Here is a 21,324-nt window from a genome sequence, read left to right on the forward strand (position 1 = left end):
GAGAGAGTACACGATGTTCGGGACGCCGAGTATGTACAGAGTACCAGAATCCCGAAGTACCCTGGAGCACGACGCGATGCGACGTAACCGACGAAAAGTTCAACAGACAGATTTGCATCAGAATTACATCGCATAAAGTCGCGGTCCTCATTCCCCACTCAGAGCGGGCTACGGCCGCAATGGGCGCAACCGCATTAAATACTGTCCGGGATCTCTCGCTTTCCATGTTCTTGCCCGACCTCTGTCTAACCCCCGGGCCTCGAATCGCCCCGGGCGAGACGTCAGAGACGAGTTCATCTTCCACTTTGACCCAAGTTCGGCGCTCGCTTTGAGCGGGAACGATTATGAGCTTACTTGCGGCAGCCGAGACTGGCGACTTACGACTTGACGAGAATTAATGTGGCCGTGAAGGGGGGTAGTTGTTGCCAAACGGATGAAGGAAGTTACATAAGTGATAATTGCGATTCAATTGTCATCTTTTATATGTAACATATTATGAATATTGCATTGTTTATGGTTTATATTCAACATTTTTGTTTATCTCGAGTATTGCTTCAAATCCACTTCTTGGTACGGATTTCTTTTCTTTCTGCAGGTTCCATCTATGCTATATTATGTATAATCCATTTAAACCATGCATTTAAAAAGACATGGATTTAATGATGATGATTTTACCTTTTTCTGAAATTGTATATAAAAATAGTATGTAATTTAATTTCAAGATACAGATGGACCACTCTTTTCGTAAAAAAATCCTAGAAGATAGAAAGTAATATCGCTATGAAAAATTTAGATGCACAAATATTCTAATTATAAGAGAGAGAGAGAGAGATATGTGTGTATGGGAAAAGAAAACAAAAATGGTATATGTACATAGACTTTTGATATCAGTTTTACCTTCGACAAATTGGCCCACTGTTCGCGACTGTCGTTTTTGTTGCGGTACACGATATTGTTCGAGCCGGTTCCGATATGTTGAAACGCACCTCCTCATCCTTCCTCCCTCCTGTCCTGTCACGCCTATAGGGGACGCTTACGTGGTGCACGTGTGTCTCGTACGTGCATGTTACCCGGAAATCGATTAACCCGATTCCGTGCACCGCGAGTTAACGTCGACCATCTACCTTGCCAGCCACGTACGAGGGCATTCCACGAGCCACGGTGCCGCGCCCCTTCAGTTTTCGATAGGCGAAATGTTTCGAATCACAGGGGAGTATAAGAGGCAAGAGAGAGAGAGAGAGAGAGAGATGGAGGGTTGCAGAAGTATACGGTAAGCATTTATTCCACCAGGCAGCAAGCAACCGACGAGATCGAATAATTTCCGAAGGTGGGCCAGGTGGATGAGATTATTATCCGAGGAAATTGCCGCGTCTCGAAAAAGTCGGGAAGGAAATCGGGATTCGTCGGCATTCGTTTCCGGCCTCGCCGGAAAAGTAGAACGCTCGCGTTTCAAACGTCACCACCGCTCTTATTAGGCATTCAAAAGCTCGGGATTTTTTCCTCCAGCTTTAGAATTCATATTTTAATTCCTTTGATCACATTTTTATCTCGTCCTTCCGCTCATACGTGTTGAAAAGCGAGTTCTTTCGCTTCCATTTCTCTCATCTCTCCGAATTTTCTTTAAGGCGGAAAAACACGCTACGTGTACGGAACATCTCTGAAGAAATGAATGTTGGAATGATATCCATATATATATATATATATATATCGCGTTGAAAGAATTCTTGTCTCGTTTTATTTTTGCATTTTGTTTGCCCGTAGTTGTACATCTTGCGCGTTGATTTTTGTTTATAGCTTCCGGACACTCGGAATCCCGAGTTGCTATCGGGGTGAACCATTCTATTTGCGGAAACTACACGGGTACGAACATTGACGCATGGCGACGCATTGAATGCAACTTTGATGCAGATACAGATAGGTCTTTGCGATACTCTCTTGGAAAGCGTAAAAAAAGAAAAAAAAATCGGTAAATGTTGTTGCTTGTATACTCTCTTGAATTGAATCAGTGAAAATGTCACTGATTAAAATGACAAGCGATTTTCAGTGGAAACACTCAACCTTTGTTCTTCCGTTTCACTGATTCTTCTCGGTGAGCTTTCACTGTTTACAGTGCTTTTACCTGAAACCACTGCTCATATTATCAGTGTTAATACACTGATTCCATTTACGAGAGCAGCGAAGAAAAAAAATTCGAGTCCAGCCTTTTACCGATTTCACTTTGCTTCTCAGCGACGTAGAAAATTAATTTATTCTCGATATAGAATACTACGGGATTCTTCCGATCCCCGGTTCCATTATCCATTACAGGGGCGATTTTTCGTTTTCGTTTCTTTTTTATAGACCAGAACGCTTCGACATTTCCGTCGCGACTATTCTTGAAAATTCCGGCGCGTCGACCATTGTTATTCGCGATCTCTGCAATTCGGAATCTAAAGGCCTGATAACCGAAACGATCGATCGTGACGGACGATTTTTCGTGATGTCTAGGGTGTCACCAGGGGATCCCGTCGTCTGTGTCTCGACCGGTCAAGATAGACGATCGGAGGGTTAATCGGGTTAAACGACGAGATTACCAGCGATGAAGATTCGTCTTGAAATTTTCCAAGGAAAAGTGTCGCTCGCCCTCTTATCGGAACCTCTGCGAGAGAGAGAGTCTCATAATGAAATTGCACAGACGCGGTAACGGTTAACGTAACGGTAATGAAAACAGACTTGATTTTATCAGCCATCAACTTAATTGATATACTTGTCCACGATGTTAGCTTTATCCGTTGCGTAAACTTCAATTTGGACATGAATGAAATTTTTGACGAAAGTGAAGATAACGATGTGTATATGTGCGTGCGATAATTTTGAGTTACACAATAATACATGTTTTTTATTTAAAAAAAAATATATGTCGAAAGTTCGTCGCGTACCTACTATTTTTGTTGTCGTAAATTTTCAATTTTCCATTTCAAATCTTCTTTCATATATTTTCAAATACACGATGACGCGCTTTTCGATTATTTCGCAGCATCATCTACCTTCGACCGCAGATTGCTCTTGCACCTGTGGAAGGAAGAAACGGCTCCTCGAGTTTCTCGTTCGCCGAGCAATGTCATTTCGACCCCGTCGCGCGGTTACGTATTTCAGAATCTACTTCCAATTTCCGCTCGAAAGGTCCCATAAAGATGGCATATCTACAAAAAAAAAATAATAATAAATTGCGGTTATTTTCCACTTATTATTTACAAAAGCATTTGGTATCAATATTTATTTTCTACAATTACAATATATTTATTTCATCAAATAAAAAATATGCATTTGTGTTTTTCCTCTTTCAAAGTTTCATGTGTGAAATTATATTGTATATCGCATGTGACGAATGTCTGACACTTTTAGCGAGACAAATTTGATTGGAAATTAACCGAGCAGTTGCCACTTAACGTTGGCGTGACACAAGGTATTCTATATAAGACATATCAGAATATCGGACGGAGCGTGAAAAATCTGGATATCCTCTAAATTGACACGCGGAATCGATAACATCGCGTTAATTAATGCCGGGAAGGGATATTCCTCTCTTCCATCCCGGATTGGAATGTGTGGAATTAGTTTCTGGATTCGGCGCGACATTTATTACTTTCGCGGAAGGAAAAAAAAAATCGATAACTATTCATTTCCGATAGCGTTGAGCGAAAGTTGCGACAATGCCGGGTCAGCATTATTAATCGAAAGGCCGCCACTTTGATCAAAAGGGGCCGTGAAACTTTAATTTCAATTCGAAACTCGCCAACAACTCCGGGAATGACCGCAAACTTTTCCTTCGAAACTGCCCATTTTCTTTCCCTTAGGTCAATCAGTTTGACACCCTGGGACATTATTCACATAAAACTAACTTACGTAACAAGTGGCACTCTAAAATTTCGTAATTAATTTCAGGCGAATTAATATAAACGCGTTCTCACACGGGAGAAGTAATTAATTATCTGGAGAGTTTTAACGCGTTATAGATTAACAGAACGCGCACCCTCTTTTCTTTCTTTTTATTATTATTATTTTTTTAAGATTTCCTTGTTGCGATTTTTATTCGCTCTGCAAAGCAGTACATTGAATGTTCAAGACGGTTGTGGATCCGCTAAGGCGCGCAATATTGCCTGTCCGAGCTTACATCGTCCGGGAACGCCCTTCTCTTTTCTCACGAATCTTCTGAAAAAGTCAAGTCAGAGTCTAGTCTTCGATTCTTCCCGTCTTTTTCCGCGTCTTCAGCATCCCCCTACGTGCCGTACGGTTTTTCTTCAAGTTCTCGATGATTGTACGCGGCTAGGAAAGAGAGAGAGAGAGAGAGAAATATCCTCGAGGAACGATCCCTCGACTTGGTCTCGAGTAATCCGACCCAACGAATCCTCTTTAGAATTCGCTTTCCGCTTCCGGTGCCGGTTCATATTTCTCGTATAAATACTCGCATTCTTCTCATCGTCTCTTCGTTCTGGTCCTCTTTAGCACGTTCTCCAATCCCAGATGCGCGCTTCGTCGAATTGGCTTTGTCAGCCCTTAACCGGGTATACGTATGGGCGAATCCAAAGGACACGATTTTATTCTCTAACCGATGAATCGATCTCAGGGAATTGGGATTCGGACAATGGAGCCCAGCGAGGTCTTGTCCTTGTCGCGGGACCGCTCTTTTTTTAGCAGTTAGACTAATGACGCTATGACATTAATTTTTAGGTGACTTTAGTATTCTCGCATTGTCGGCTCTGAGCTCGAGCGACTTCCTGGAAATAGCGCGATAAAATTGCAAATAAAGGTTTTTGATAGGTAAATCTGGATTTTTTTACTCAGAACTTGTTTGAATTAATTCGAAACACAAGTTTAAAATATCATATGAATTGCGGAATTTGTAATATTTTTTAGTGTAAAATACACTTTTTACGTTTAAATATGAACTTGGAAAAAATAGATTTAAATATATCGATTTTTTGTCGGTATTTCGCGAGATTTTGAGATGATCTTTTCAGAATTAGATATATCATTTATAACTAGGTATATGTCGTTTGTAAGTTAATTACATTTATTTTATATCCTCTATACTTTAGATATAAATATTGAAATGTTTTTCTGAGAGTTTACACATCCATTTTTCTTTCCTTCAGTGCAATCATGCTTATTGAGAGATTCACGATTCACGTTTCTTTGATGCTCGGCCAAGCTATTGCAATCGTTATATAAAGTTCGATTTTAAAAAGACTTTCAACGAAGACCGTTCTTGCTTCTTATAAGAAAACATACGCGCAAAAAAGGGAAACTTTTAGAACCCTTTATATTGCTGTTCGAAGATGCATTAAATAGCGCATTTATATTGAGTGACGTGATTATTCGCTCCGTTCTTTTAAAACCTTCTTTAAGGGCTAGGAAAAAAAAAACTTTCGACGAAATTTTTCGCTAATTAAAGGCGGTGGCTGCTCTCTATATCTTAGCTATACGTGTTTAATTATCCCATGTCTTAATTAAACTTTGTTTCCTTTCATTTAAGATTTTAGAAAGCATCAGACGATCTTTGTACGGGTATATTTTATTTTTTTAATTTACGATTTAATTATATTAGAATTAATGCAACATATAATGTGTGCGTAAAGTTATATAATTTTATGAGAACTAATCAATTTTTACAAATGCAATTGCAGTGACGGGAAATTAGTAATTGCATAAAATAAATGCTGTCTTTCAGAATAATACAAGATATGTTAATAAAATTTAAGAAAGAAGACAAAACAGATTTAAAAAAGCCAAAATTAAAGAAAGGTTCTAAAGAAAAATTTTTTGAGAGAGAACATTTTTTGATAAAACTTTTCAAACTTTATTAAATTCATAAAATTAAATGTATTTTGTGGGAGATTGAGAATATTCCGACAACGTGAATCTGAAGTCTTTTATTTTATACTCACTGATTCTGTAATTGCTGTGGAAAATATTATTTTAACCTGGAATTTTTTCCATTGAATTAAAATCAACGTTTTTATTTTTAATAATGATCGCTTCGACGATTTCGATCGCCGATGGAATTATGTAAGAATAAATTTATTGGTACGGAATAATTTGTATAAAAGTCTATTAAAGTCTCCATTATATCAAGTCTATTACACATTGACTTTATTAGACATTAAACTCCATTAAGCATTAAATTTATTTTCGAATCAATAACGTATATGTAAAAATTATATAGTATGATTGAAAAATTATTACGGCAAAGAAGCTTAAATTGTGCACATTTAATTATTTTTAGAAAAAGATTTCATTTTCATACAATGTATTATAAAATAATTTTGATTTATTCGTGTTAAATTTTAAGTCTTAGCCGAAGAATATATTATATTTGAATAGTATATTCTATTTTTTCATTTATATTGTATTTCTGAACATTTCTTAAAAATTATATTTATTTAATCACATATAGGTATATTTAATTAATCACAATTGTGTAATTAATCTATCAATTAATTTATATATAATTTAATTTTAAAATAATTTGTATCTTATTTTAAAGTACATATGTATGTTGAAGCAATTTTTAAGAAGTGATTTGTATACGATATTTTTTTAAGTAGACTAATAATTTGTCAGGATCTATTGCATTATTCACATTGTCTCACGAGTTTTCGCTACTTTTACGTTCGCGGAAATAATGAATACGTCTTCTTAATTCGCGTGAGAGAGAAAGAGAAACCGTCTTCCTTTATCTCATTATTTCCCGAGCGTATTAATTAAGCTCAAAGAACTAAGATGAGAAGAGGGAGTATCGTGAAAGACAAATTCCACCGAAAAGGATTAAAGACTTGAAGTTCGGGCCTCGTTTCGGCGCGATTCGCTCGCTTTCTCGTTTCAAAATTGTAGCTTTCGAGTGCGGTCTCGAAAATGGCGTGGCCCCAGGATTATTTGCCGGAGCGTAATCAAAGCGCCACACACATACGAAAACATACACACATCCCCATAGAAAACGGACTAAGCTACTGCAAAACGGAAGCCCTACGCGCAAAAGGGTCCGCGTGGTTGATAGAGGACAGGACTCGGTACGGTCGCGGTTTGTTTAAACGAAATGACGCGAGGCTCGCCGTTTATACGCGCGAGTAGGAAATGCAATTTCTCTCTCTCCGGGATTCGTACCGGGATTGGGAGCCCACAATCAAGCCGAGGGCGCGCATCCTCGAACGTTTCCTCGTCTCGATCTCACCCCGTCGTCTCTTTCATCGACGGGGCGGCGACCTCCTCGTATACCAAATCTATATCTGTGGCTCGTCTCGTATTTGTCGGACGAAAGAAACGGAGGAAATGGAGGAGATTGAAAAAAAATACCGCGTTATTGTATACCGATGATTCTTTCCTCCAACGTTCTCTCCCTTATTGTTTTCGCCTCATTCGTCCGCGATATAAAAGGGCGATTGCTATATATTTTTAGTGCTATGTATTTCTCGAGTTTAGTGATATATAGTATATGTATCCCGCGAGAGAGGGATGCTAAGTCGAAAGATTTAGATGTCGAGAATTGAAAATGATGACTTTTCCTTGATAGTCTTGCCAAGGCGAAGGCGACACACCAACGATTCATCAATCAGAATCTGTCAAATTAAGGTCGCGACTTTAGCGAAAAACTTGCTATCAAAAAGTTTTATTTATTTTATTTTTTTTTTTTTTGACATACGACATGTGCTCGATCATCGCGAAAAGTTTTAAGACAAAGACTTCAAAGAATCTGAAAGGAGGTCGCGCTATCTTTCACGATTATTCGGTTCTCCTCTTTTTTGCGGCCGGAGCTCCTTTTTTTTGCTACTTGGTTTTGCAAAAAATCATTTGTCCTCTCTTATTCTTGCGCAGAATTTCCGCGATTCTTTGTGCTGTCGCGAGCGCGATGGAAATGCGGATGACGGATGCGATGCAGCGTCACGTGAGAAGCCCTGTCCTTTCCGGAAGACAGCAGGATGGGGGTTAGAAAATTTTCGATTAAGATGCTGTACCCCCCGATGTAGTGAAGTAATATGTCATACGGTTTGTCGTGTAAAAACGATATCGATAGTGTGTGTTGCGCGACGATACATTTTATAAGTATGTATCATTCGCGGTTTTTCTTCGAAGAAGAGATGACAAATAATATGACTTACGCATAAAGTTTTCGAGTAGAAAAGATTCATTATTAAGAAAAATTCCATTGTACAAAGAATATAATATTCCCAGTTTGCTTGCGATTCAGAGGTAATTTCATTTTTGGAATTTCGTACGTCAGTCGATAAATACAATTCAATTAGCGAAATACGGGACGTTCGGCGGATTAATGAATTATGTAGGAGACTATCTCTGATGCACTTTCTCGTGAAAAAGCTTCTCGCGAAATATGGCGTCGCGGACGATATCGGCGAAGTGAACGAATCCATTTAAATTATACACCCGTCCCTTCTCTGTTCATATTAATTACCGCAATTGAAAAATCTCGTAATTGAAACTACATTGCGGTATATGCGTGCATTAGCTTGAATTTCGCAGATGTATTGTCTGCGGATTCAGTACTTATAGCATCGTATTATGTTAATAAATTGTGCAAGAGATTATAAAATTCATAATAATAATGATCAAATTTTAACGTAATGATAATAATTTATAATAATAATAATCCGTTAAGACTTTTAATATCAATAATATATATTATGTAATTGTAATAGATTATATACACATATACATATATAATTTATTAAAATAATAGATGAATTTATTATATGTATATGTACATACAGGTATAACATGGACACGATTGTTACACGTTTACGAAAGTCATAATTGAAGCTTTAACTGTTTCTTCAAGCATAATGAATCCGTTTGAGGTTCTCGGTATAGTCGTTTTACTAAAATTCGGCGGAAGATTATTCTACGTTTCGCGTTCATTTTACATTAACACACACTTACTCTTCGTTACACGAGCTCTGAGCGAATGCTCACTGTATCGCAGATCTAACAAGTACATTTTCCATGTCGCGCTACGGCAAAGTCTCTTAACGCCCGTAGACATTTTCTACATTTCCTCACTCACGCGACTTCGATTTAGTTTCAGGTTCGTTAGCTAACGCGCCCTCTGCTTTTCGAGATGAAAGAAACTCGTCGTTATCAACGCGCGCGCGAACAGAGTTTTACTCCCGGTATCCATATTTATAACAAGGAAAAGTTCGCAGGCCGAACTTTTGTTCTCCCGGAAGATTAATCACGCGGGACGCGACTCCGTCATTACGCATTTCCCCTTCCCCCTTTTTTCCTTCCCCCCCTCGAGACCCATCACTCGGCTCTTCCGGTGACATAATGCTCGGAGTAGAATAATATCGCAGTACGTAGATTTCGCAGAGATGCGCGACATTGAAAAACGATTTCTGCGATCCGAGAAGCAGGGAGAGAATATTCAAATACTTTGACAATTTCTCTAGAATTATTAAGAGTCGTCTTCTCCGAACGATATTAAAGATTCCCCCAAATTTTTTTCTTTTCAGCTGTTTTTATTCGCTCTCGCAATTCCTCCGGACGATCCAGCGTCGATCCATCCGATGTCGATGGCTGTGTTTCTCGAGGCAGATACGAATTGCCGACGAACGTGACGGAAATCGAACAGACAAGTGGAGAGGACAGGGTCAAGAGAAACGCTAATCGACAACGACGAAGGATCATTGATCGATGCTGGAGTCTAAATTTGAATCGTAAGTAGTAACTCGTGCACAAGGTAATTTCATTTCAAAATAGAACTCGCGTTAATAAGTGTTTTCGAAAAATTAAAAGATATATATTTATTACTGATTAGAATTTTTTATTATCGCCAGTCAAAAAATTAAAGGAATAAATATTTCTCGATCAATACTGGCGATTATTTATTTAATAAATCTCTTTCTCTCCTTTTTAATATTTTAACAGTACACTTGAAAAGGACCAAAATTATGATCGAAGCGTTGCGAGATTGATTAAATAAATAATTGCCAGTATTGGTCGAGAAATATTTATTCCTTTAATTTAGATTCATCTTTTTTTTACTTAATTTTTTCTCTAAAATAGTTTGAAAAAGAGAAAGATTTTGGTGAATATTCGGGAAAATTCGACATGCACCTTCGTGCGAATTTGCCATTTAAGCATCGCAAATATAATATTCCGCGAGCACCGGGACGAGACAAAACGGCCTCGTCGAGATTTGCTCGGAGACTTCGGGAGATCCCCGATTCTCCTGATAGCGGTCCCGGTTCACCTTTCGTGAACTTTCGCGTACGCAAAGTTATGCAATAGGAATTTCCCCAGTTCGATATGCAAATTTCCGCATGGTACACGTGTCAGGAAGCTTATCAACACGAGCTATTATATCCATTGAAATTATTCGAAATGGGATTTTTTGATGAGATAATTAGCGCGTCCTGTTCGATTTTATTCGCACGAATGTATCACAGTATCACGTTGTCAGAAGATGAAGAAATTTCTGTCCTTTTAAACGTAAATAAATCAATCATTAAATATCTTCCAGTGATTTCTTCCTATTTTTTTAAATTTATCACTATTGTCATCTCGGAAAGATGAATGACAGTCCCGAATCACCGATAATTTAATTGTCGCGTTTGCTCGGGCGATATCTAACAACTGCTTTCCCGAACGATTCATCTTATCCGCTTCGAAGATTGATTAGCTACACTCTTCCCTCCTTCGTAATTCCGTTCCAGCTGTCGCTCAATCTCCTGCCGGGATTCCTCCAATAACTGTACGTGTGTGCCTCGATATGTACACACGGACGCAGAAATGTTGTTCTGCGAGTTTCGCGAACAAATATCTTCGTAATACTGATAAAGGATAGATACAGACACTTTTTTATTTGGATAGGTTCAATTGCACGATTCATCCGTTTTATCCTCCCTAAGGACGGAGGGATCGGCGAACGAATGTTATTTTTGCGAATGCATAAAAGGAAAAGGGGATGTCATTAGTGCACTGGATTGTAGGCGTAATTCCGTCGGAGTGAGACGCGTGACATTTAAATCGAATCCGACAAGTACGAGAGATTTGCATATTGGCGTCTACGCTTTGGCTGGGTGGCGCATGTCGAGTCGTATGCTGATGAACGTTACGGGCTTTCGCAGTCGCTTAACGTCGAATCGCTGTTAGTTTCTGGTGCCCTGAATGAGAGATGAATAACGAATCGGTGACAATTATTGCCGTCGAATTACGAATTCTTTTGGTTTTCTTCAATTCAAGCTCGGAAAGTTTAGAATTCGCGTCTGCTCCTTCTCTACATTTACAATTTTCATTTTAAAGATACAAAGAGAGAATTTTTATTTTAAATATAAATAATTGATGATTTTTATCGACAAAAGTTTTCTCCCGATTATGGTATACATAATATTCTTTTTACTATCCAAATCTTTTTTGTCAACCCTTCACTTCTCTGACAACGTATTGTCATATTAAGACCCGCATCCGGCTCAAAGAGACGTGACTTCTTTCTGAAGTCCATTGTCGGCGACACTTAAGGACCGAGACACGTTCTTTCCGTAAACTCAATCCAATTTCTCCCTCATCCGTCACTTTCCCCATTTCTTTTGGGGTGAGCCAAAAAGTGTCAAGTGTCGGAAACGAGTAACATGCGTCTCTATCTGCCGGATAAACGGAGACAATACACTTATAGAAGACAGACGTTTTCTCGTGTCACAATATGAATAGTAAAGCTCGTGCTACTGCGATATTTCTTATACGTAAAGCTGGATTTGCATTTGCACATTTATCTTGTACAACTTGTGATAACGATTCTCTTTTTTTTGAATGTACAGTTCCAGTTTTTTTCTTGTACAATTACTTTTAACTTTATATTTGTGTATACGTCGCAGACTATTTGAATTTTTTTAAGTCTAAACTTTTAACGTAATTTTCTCAAAAATTTGACAGTTTATAAAAAAAATTCAGCTCTTTATGAAAAACTTGCAAAAAATACGAATATTATTATTAATAGCATGCACGATGTGGAAATTTTTACCCAACAAATGTAAGTGTCAAATACAAATGTTAATACAGTTATAAAATAGTATATCCTCTCAGAAGTCAAATCTCTGATCAATTTTTCTCTTTATACATTTCTTAAAATTACTGAGTGTATTCTATTAGCATAAATAATAACATGAAACAGTTTATGAAACATAGAGGTAATGAGTTTGTATTTTGAGAGGCTAATATATTAACAATATTTATTAAACCAGATGCTAAGTTAATTGCGTGTCGATCGTTCAAGATTGATCAATTACTTGATAATTTATTATCGAGTTTCTTGCACCGACTGTTTTTGTATCAGACATATTTTATCTGACGCTACATTTATTATCTTCATCTATATAGCCAACACACTGTAAGTTTTTCAATTAGCTGTCAAAGCTATTTTAAATGAGCCAACTTCCGGAATACTCTATAGTCTTCCTGTCTGCGACACCGTTTTAGATAACCCCTTCATTTGTCTCGTCAAACATCATTCATCGTATGGGAATGACGTATGCACGGATGATGGAACATTTGCTCTATTGCTTCGCAAAATGAGATGTCCAGAACATCAGTGCCTTCTAACAATAAGATCCATATGTCACACGAAACGACATTCATATCCATAACGGACTCCTTGGCGATCCGTTGCGTATTGTATTCGCGTGAGTCATTCATCAAGATTTTTTAGCATATATCTCTGCTCTTCTAAGCGAAAAAACGGTTTCTTATTTTTCTTTCTTCGAATCAATCCTCCCGGGGGAAATACAGAGCGCAAAAAAAGATACTTCTTCACTCGAGAGGAATGCTTTGAGATGATAAGTAAATTGAAATTTTTTATTAAATAACTATAAACTTGACTGTGTTGTTAAAAATCGATTCATCTACAGCGTGTTCATTAATTTATATTTTCATCGTCATGTTATTTTATTTCAATGTGTTTAATAGAGATTAAACTAAAAAATTTGATATAATATAAATAAAAAAGGTGTAATTATTGTACATAATGTAGATTGTATAATTGATTTAAATTGTTGTTTTTTTTTTAACTTCCGAATCTTTTCATCGTTGACAAAAGTATCTCAAGAATTTCATGATTTAACATTTAATTGATTTAGCATACAGATATATGCAAATTATATATTTGGAAAAAATAATACTAAAAAGTCAGGGAAAAAATTAATTTCTCGTCTTGGAAAATCTGAAAAAGTCAAGGAATTTTTTTCATTAAGTCTACTGGGCACCCTGATTCAAGATTTTTTAGTATACATCTCTGCTTTTCTACACGAAAAAAGCAGTATCTCATTTTTCTTTCTTCGAATCGATCTTCCTGGGGGAAATACAGAGCGCAAAAAAAGTTACTTCTTCACTCGAGAGGAATGCTTTGAAATGATAAGTAAATTAAATATCTTGGAAACTGCACGAAAATTTAATATTATAATTGATAAAGTTTTTTTAATATTGAGAAATAACGGAATGCTGAGATAAATCCTTCTTTGGCTTTAGCATGCGGCAGAGTTTGTATGTATCATATATATGTATAGTTTCGTTTTATTTATATATTTTTACATGAAAACTGTAGAATATATTTCTGCTTTGAATTTCTTTTACTTTTAGCTTTCGTAAAGAATTTCATTTTTATTTGTATGACATTTATGATCACATGTTCTTTGATTCAAAGTACATTTTGTTGATAAAATTTTTAAGATAACAATATGAAAATATTTGCAATTTTTCATTCGATAACTCTTCCTCTTGGTTCTCTCTTAGCTTTCTTATACATGTAATTGAAGTCAAAGGTCAATATAAAGTTCAATATAGAAAATAAAATAACGAATAACAAATATTCGATTTGATAATATCGATCATAAATATTTCTAAAAATATCCCGTATAAACGATAACATTCGTGAGATCAGTGAAAAATTAAATAGTATCGCGCATTTTCTCTAGCTAACTCGGTGAATGTAATATTTTCTGCACAAATAAAAAGTAATACTGAATTTTTATCGACATTTTTACAACAAATAATATTGCAATATATTGATATATAAAAGAATCTCGACGTAAAATGGAATTATAGGGAAAAGAGAGAAATATATATCCGTAATATTTATCGAAAACCCAGAGCGATTAATTTTGAATGATCCTTTTTTCACTTAAAGCGTTAATTATCTCGAACCGGAATTGAGCAATTTTTTTTTATTGACTCGCTCGCGTCGCGAGATGCTGGAACTTAAAATTTTCTCTCCGTAGACCGAGTTCGTCTATGCCCGAGGAAGATCTTCGTCAGGAGTACATCGACGCGGAGAATGTTAAAGAGACGGAGGAATGTCTGGGAATGTACTCCTCCTGCGAGCTCAACATTTACGACTTTGTAACTTTTCGGGAAGCGTGAAGTTTTTCTCCCTGGGAGAAGTGCGTTGCACGCGAATTTCCTGAGGGTGTATCCACGTGGAAGAGCAATTCTATTTTACCGCGACTTGAATATTTTTCCGCTGTCGCTCGGCGTATGACTGTGCGGGCATTATAAAGGCGTTTCTTTACTGAATCAGCAAAATATACAAGTGTATTTTGTCGGTATCATTATATCGTAAAATCGTAAATAAAATGCTTGAGTACAATTTAAGTAAAAAAATATATATATGTAAATGTCATCAAAAAATATATATGTATCTCTGACTGCAGTGTGATATCTTTGATAATTAAATTCTGTGTTTATTGCCAATATTATTATATGTCTACGAGTTCCACATCAATCTATAAAAGGGAAAATTGCGTAATAAATTAGACTAGTACCATCATTTAAAATTACATGAGGTTATAAGCGTAAAAGGATTAAACCGACCAGGCAGATTGTCGTTAAATCGGTAAACGATCGCGAGCTCGGGGGCCATGGCTTTTAAATCTCTAATGTAAAACGGATAAAGTCTTTCGTGAACTCGATGCTGTAAAATGCTTTACTTTCCAGGTAGCTGTCAGAATACTCGAGACTTCTCTATCTGTAGCGGTTGTAAAATTTACTACAATTTCGGGAACTTTGGGTATAAACTTGAAAGTTCCGACGAATCTCTTTATGAAATTTTATTCGGCGAGTTATCGCTTGAATTATTGCCGATAGACTTCTCTCTCTTGGATACGATACGCGCGGTTTTCTCTTATGAACTCCCCGAGAGATAATGCAGAAAGTGGAAAATTTTCCGAGGCATTCCAAAATGAAAATTGCGTCGCGAAATTTCGGCGCATGAATAATTCGTTATAATTTGCAATTTTAATGGCTCGCTAATATTCTATGTTTAGGAAATGATGGATTTTAGGAAAAAAAGAATACAAAATTTGTAATACAAATTTGGTTAACATTGTAGATTTCATAGTTTTCAAACGAGGACTACTCCGTGAAAATAATTGAGCAGGAAAAAAAATTAACAATGTGATCGTCTTAATAAATAATTAGCCTTAATCTTTCATCTATAAATTTTTAATTACTTACGAAAAGTGGTGCACGAAATGGGATATTATCACGGTTGTACAATATAATCTTCCTTAGGGATGTCAGCATTGAAATAACTTGAACGTGGCCTCGGGATACGAAAGCAAAGGACGGAAAAATGTGGTAATAACTCTTATATATCCTTCCACGTTCATTTGAGATTTACGATCACACGGCAATTACGAGCGAGTATATAAATATATTCGCCCCCGCGATAATTCGATAATACAGCGCGTTCGTCTGGTTTTCTCCAGTTCTCCGCTCTCTTTTTCACTGTGTGCGCAGCAGGTTTTCTCCCGGTAGATAATAAACTGCGAATAAACGGTGAGGATATACCCGAAGGACTTTTAGTTTGCTATATATCATCGCGCGAGAACAAATTAACTGTTTCTGTTTTAAAACGCCGTCTTAAGGAATCCAATAATTTCAAAGCAACGATAAGGGAACAACTGTGTCAAAAAATCGATGAGATTTTAAGGCAATAATTTATTTAACAATATATTACAATAATTTCAGATCATTATATTTTCTGATCATATTATTATCTATATACTATCATTTGAATACGTAATAATAACTTGCACATTTTTATTCAAGATGTATATTTTCCACATAAATATGAATATATCTTCAACTAAAAATATTCGATATCCTGTTGCCAGAGAATTTTCCGTCGACACACGTTTCTCTATCTAATAGATCGAATTACCAAAGCATTCGACACTGTATAGGAACACGTTACGTTTCTACCTTCGACAACACGTGGACGTAGCTTTTCAATAGCGGCGCAATTAGACTTGTTTGTTTCCCGAAAACCGCACGGTAAACTTGGCGACGATTTTTCAGGGGTCACGCGAGGACTCCAATCAAGTCGAAGAGCCCCAGCGGACATTGCGGTTGGTACTTGAAACAGCTTCCATTGCGACCGACCAGCTCGGCCTCGACAACATCTCGCGGCAATCCCTCGTGTCTCGACGCGCTCGGACTGAAAACATGATTTTTTTTCCTTTGTATAATTGAACCGCAATCAAAATCCAGGTCTTCCTAATGTTAAAGAGAAAGGTTTCTTCATGATGAGATGGAACAAAAATGTTCCACTGAAGAATAATTATTTTATAACTCGCAACGAATTAAAATTAGAATTAAAGATTTCTCTTTTTTTCCCTTCGTCTTCTTTTTTCTCCGTTCAAACTTATAGGTGTAATTTCGCCGAGAATTACGATGGCAATATTTTTTTCTGACGTGATATGGCTCGTATTAGGAAATTGGCCGAAAACTTCGTTCGCCATTATTTTGCGTATACACACACAAAGTTAATGAGCCGGATAAAAGATATAGGCGCCTTACGTAATTTTACGAACGCAATTTGCCTCGTCTATTCGTTCTTTCGAATTTTTGCGTTCGAGACGCCGCGAGCGTTTTCGCTTACGACGAAAACAATTCCCGAGACGTCGTTGTCTCGGCATGGTAATCGTTATTTTAAGAAAGAGGAAAAGAGACTCGAACCATATCGGACCAATTGTTTTTATTTTTTACATCGTCCTTCGTCATACTAAGCGCCGACGATACAATCGGTTTATTGGAATTTTATTTCATCCCCCGTTTTTCTACCCTTCTCCTTCGGCCTTTTGCCCGATCCGTCTTTTATAATCCCGCACCCTCGTTTCTTTCTCTCTCTCTCTCTCTCTCTCTTCTTTCTCTCTCGGGGGAGTGCATGAGCCCTCTCGATGAGAGACGATAAATCTTGAATATCCTGCGTGCTCGAAATGAATCGAATGAAAAATATTTTTCTTTCACGGTAATATTCCCCTCCGAATTTTATTTTATTTTTTTTTTTAGGCTCGCGAGAACGAGAATGCATCTTCGCATTCTGAAATATCCGAAGGGCGTATCGTCCTGCTTTCCGACCTTCGTCCGGAGAAGCCGTTCGTCGGGCGTTCCTCTTTCGAAACTTTATTGCCGGTTTTATTAAAATTTAGAACGGCCGCGCCGTAACTTTGCAACTTTGTTGTCTCGTACTTACGGAGCGAATCGAGTATTCAATGTTTCTTGACTGGCGAACAGGAATAACGAAGTAACTCGTGTTATAAAGTAATTTCTTTTTTCTTTCTTCTTCTTTTTTTTTTTTTTTTAGAGAGAAGATACAGCGGAAAAATTTTAATATAGCAAGAATGGCGCGCGAAAGAACTTACCGTGATATATCAAAGCGCGAAATTATTTTAGATATGACAAATTATTCCGCTGTCCGGTATATTTCATTCCGTTTCCATTTCCACTGATGTTTCTTAGGTCTCAGCGATCGGTGGAGACCTTCCTCGGTCCTCGAAAGAGAGAGAGAGAGAGAGAGATCTAGATATAGAACTTCCTCGTAATTTCAGGTTTCTTCTGGTAGTCAAAAAGATGAAGATGCATCCGTGCAGGGCGTAATAATGCATCAGCGTGTAGCACGAGTGCAACGTTAAGAACGAAGACGCGAAACGAGCTCTCGCTTCTTTGTACGTTCTTTGTTTGCCCGCCTGTTTCGGCGCGGAAGGGAAAATCCGTGGCATTGTCGCGGCCCCGACGATGAAAACGACAATGCGCCGGAGGGATGAGACTGCGTATCTCTCTCGTGTCGAGATACAAAAATCTTAAAGGGATGACACCGCAGTTCCTTTCCCGTTATTTTATACTTCGTGCGCCGCCTCTTCCGAAAGAAGCTCGTTAATCGATTCTAGACTTAAACGTTTCAAGTGTCTCCAAGGAATTAATTTCGACGCTATATATATTTATAATTAACATCAAATATTGTATATATATTTTTTATAATATTATATATATATATATATATATATATATATATTATTTTTTATTTTAATATTGCATATACATATAATTAGATATGACATCAAATATTGTATATATATTTTTTATAATATTTTATATATATATATTATTTTTTATTTTAATATTGCATATACATATAATTAGATATGACATCGAATATTGTATATATATTTTTTATTTTAATATTATATGGTATATAATTAGATATGCATTCTTTGCGAGCGATGTATATGCATAATAATACCGGAAGAGCTTTTACTTTCGTTTCCAACGGACTTCATTTACGGATATAAAATATGAGAGATACGAAGGGAAAGTTCTTGACGCATTTCGCGAAAAGTGCAATTCATCAACGTGATATGAGATGAACTTTCTCGTTCGCTTGGCGGACGACGACAATGTCGCTTTCGCCCGCGGGTTCGTGTCCTTTATTCATACGTTCCTGCTCGGAGAGCTTATTCGCCCACGACAGGGAGAAGCGGGTCGAAGCGGAACGGATGCACGTCTCTATAGGGTGGGCGGGTTGTTGGCTGCGAGGAAGCCAAATTTGCTTTTCTACGGCGCGCGCGTATCTGCTCCAATTTGCAGCGCCTTGGAACGCCGCTGTATTCGACGAGGAAAAAAAAGCCCGCGAGCGGCGCGCTTTTTTCTATTTGTCTTTTTTTTTTTTTTTTTTTTTTTTTTTTTTTTTTGCGAGAAGAGAGAAAATTCCCGTCTGCATCCTCTTTGGCGCGTTTTATTCGTCAGTCGACCGGAACAATGCCGCGTGTAACGGAGAAAGAATAGGAAGGGGATTATTAATTGAGATCCGCGAATCTTATTGCATTTCAGAAATCGTTAATTGCTTCGACGTCATAGCTCATTTCTCCGCATTACAAAGAGGGTTCCGAGAGTCATTATTAAATGCGAAATTATTCTCCTATTATTAACGAATGTTAATAATTTTTAAGTGTATAGATATAGAGAGCCGAAAGTTTACGATATTTCTAATTTCTCAAAGCTTCCCTTCGAGAGATGCAATCTTCGATGCATTGAATAACTTATTTCACTTTGTGCGCTAACAGAAAAAAATGTATAAATGTAAAAAATGTATAAATTGAAAAAAGGATGCAAGATTTCGGCCTTTATTGTTTGTCAACAAGCAGAAACTTACGTGAAAATCACGTGCATTATGTCGCCGATCATCCCGTTGTGCCGAAGCGGATATTCCGAGGTTTCGCAGATCGCTCTCAAAAGGCACTCTCTTCCGGGATTCCCGGAGCTGCAGGCAGAGAGAAAAATCAAGAAAGCGCACGGAGATGTGTGTGAGCGAGTGGAGAACGAGACGTCGTGGCCTGTTTACTTTACGCTTTACGATTCTCTAAATACCGGATTGAAGCGGGCTCATGTGTGCATACGTAATTCGTTGCCTATGTATATTCTCGCGAATAACACACATACACACGCGCAAACATGTACGCCGCGAGTCGAGCATGTAACGCAATTCCCAGACGCCCCGAATGCTCGTAAAATGGAGCCAAGAGTGCATTTGTGCCTCTCTATCTCGAATCTCCACTGATTTCCCGTCTGTTCCGGGCGTCGTCGCGATGCTGCAGCACACATCTCGATGAAAGTCTTCCGTCGAATTCTCACGTTCCGCGATCAGCGCGTGATTCGCACGATAATCGATGCCGGTGATCAATCTTATCGTGCAAGGTGTAATCAGCCGAATCGTTTACGCGATTAATTTACCATTGATTATGATTCCCGAGAACTCTACGGTACGTCTCAGAATTTGGATATTAAAAGCAGAAGTCCGGTTTTTTTTGAGAATATTTTCCTTATAAAATAACGCGAATGTATAAAGCAAAAATTCAGCACGAGAACATGGAAAAATATGATATATATTTTTTTGGCAAAATTGATTTTGACGTAACTAGCAATTTTGTAACGACTGCCACTGTCATTGACGAAACTTCATAGCGATGGGACGTGTTCCTCTTTTAACTATTAATTTTAAACAAGATCGGTTTTATGTTGCGTTAATCTCATTTTAATTGATGGAATTCTCACTTGATAAGGGCCACAACCAAATGGTCGAAACATTGTGAAAGTATTGAATAAAATTGCTAGTTACGTCGAAATCAATTTTGCCAAGTTTATTTTCACCTCTAGCGTCCAATTTAATTTTGATTGATATATTTTTTTATAGAACTGGTTTAATGTGATTCGAAAAATTGATATAAGGAGGAAATAATTTTAGAATTAAATTTTATTATCGCGTTTCTTATCCAATCTTATGGTGCAGTGTATGTATAATCAGCCGAACGCGACTAATTTACGAGTGATTATGATTCCCGAGAACTCTACGGTACGTTTCAGAATTTGGATATTGAAAACAGAAGTATTTTTTTTTGAGAATATAAATTCCTTTATAAAATAATGCGAATATATAAGGAAAAAATTCGGCACGAGAACATGGAAAAATATGATATATATTTTTTTATAGGACTGGTTTAATGTGGTTCGAAACATTGAAATAAAGAGGAAATAATTCTAGAATTAAATTTCATTATCGCGTTTAGATCAGTAATATCTTGTTAATAAATTCGAACGAGCGCTAGGGAAAATTGAAGAAATTGTCGCGAATAGTTTGTATTAGGATTTAGAAGGAACGTAAATACCATAAAGTATCGCGAAAGGATTACAGGAATTATAGAACGAAGAAGGGGGCCACTCGTAACATATGGCCGTCTGTTTGCGAACTTGCCTCTCGAATTTACTTTCCAGAACTCGATAGATCGTGGCTCTGTCGATAGTCCGCTTTCTCCTTTTTAGCTCCGTCCAGGGCTCAAAGTACGTTATGTTCGGCGGTAAAACGTAGTTGGCCTCGAAGAAGTACGATAGAGAAATAGAGTTCAGCGGATTTTCGAGCGGTACCGCGATAGCGACGAAGATCTGCGAAAAACGTTTAATCGTGTGATCGTCGAGCGATTTCATTTCTACGTTGGATTCTATTCGTGAAAG

General features: G+C 37.4%; 1 protein-coding gene and 1 pseudogene across 1 annotated transcript in view; one reads left to right on the forward strand and one right to left on the reverse strand.

Annotated features, from left to right (window-relative positions):
- Positions 1 to 6,010: 6,010 nt before the first annotated feature.
- On the forward strand, positions 6,011 to 14,618 carry LOC114931093 (uncharacterized; annotated as a pseudogene).
- A 1,461-nt stretch (positions 14,619 to 16,079) lies between these two features.
- LOC114931097 (uncharacterized) overlaps positions 16,080 to 21,324 on the reverse strand; it is a 133,703-nt gene continuing 128,458 nt past the window's right edge. The window contains exons 5-7 of the mRNA XM_085480454.1: positions 21,068 to 21,255; positions 19,472 to 19,579; positions 16,080 to 16,477 (exon numbers count right to left, since the gene is read on the reverse strand). Of these exons, the coding sequence (XP_085336580.1) occupies positions 16,342 to 16,477; positions 19,472 to 19,579; positions 21,068 to 21,255 (432 nt within the window). The 3' untranslated portion in view covers positions 16,080 to 16,341. The remainder of the gene's footprint in view (positions 16,478 to 19,471; positions 19,580 to 21,067; positions 21,256 to 21,324) is intronic.

Source organism: Nylanderia fulva, unplaced genomic scaffold (assembly GCF_048542155.1).
Source record: "Nylanderia fulva isolate GAGA-0341 unplaced genomic scaffold, ASM4854215v1 Scaffold1, whole genome shotgun sequence".
Classification (NCBI taxonomy): Eukaryota; Metazoa; Arthropoda; class Insecta; order Hymenoptera; family Formicidae; genus Nylanderia; species Nylanderia fulva.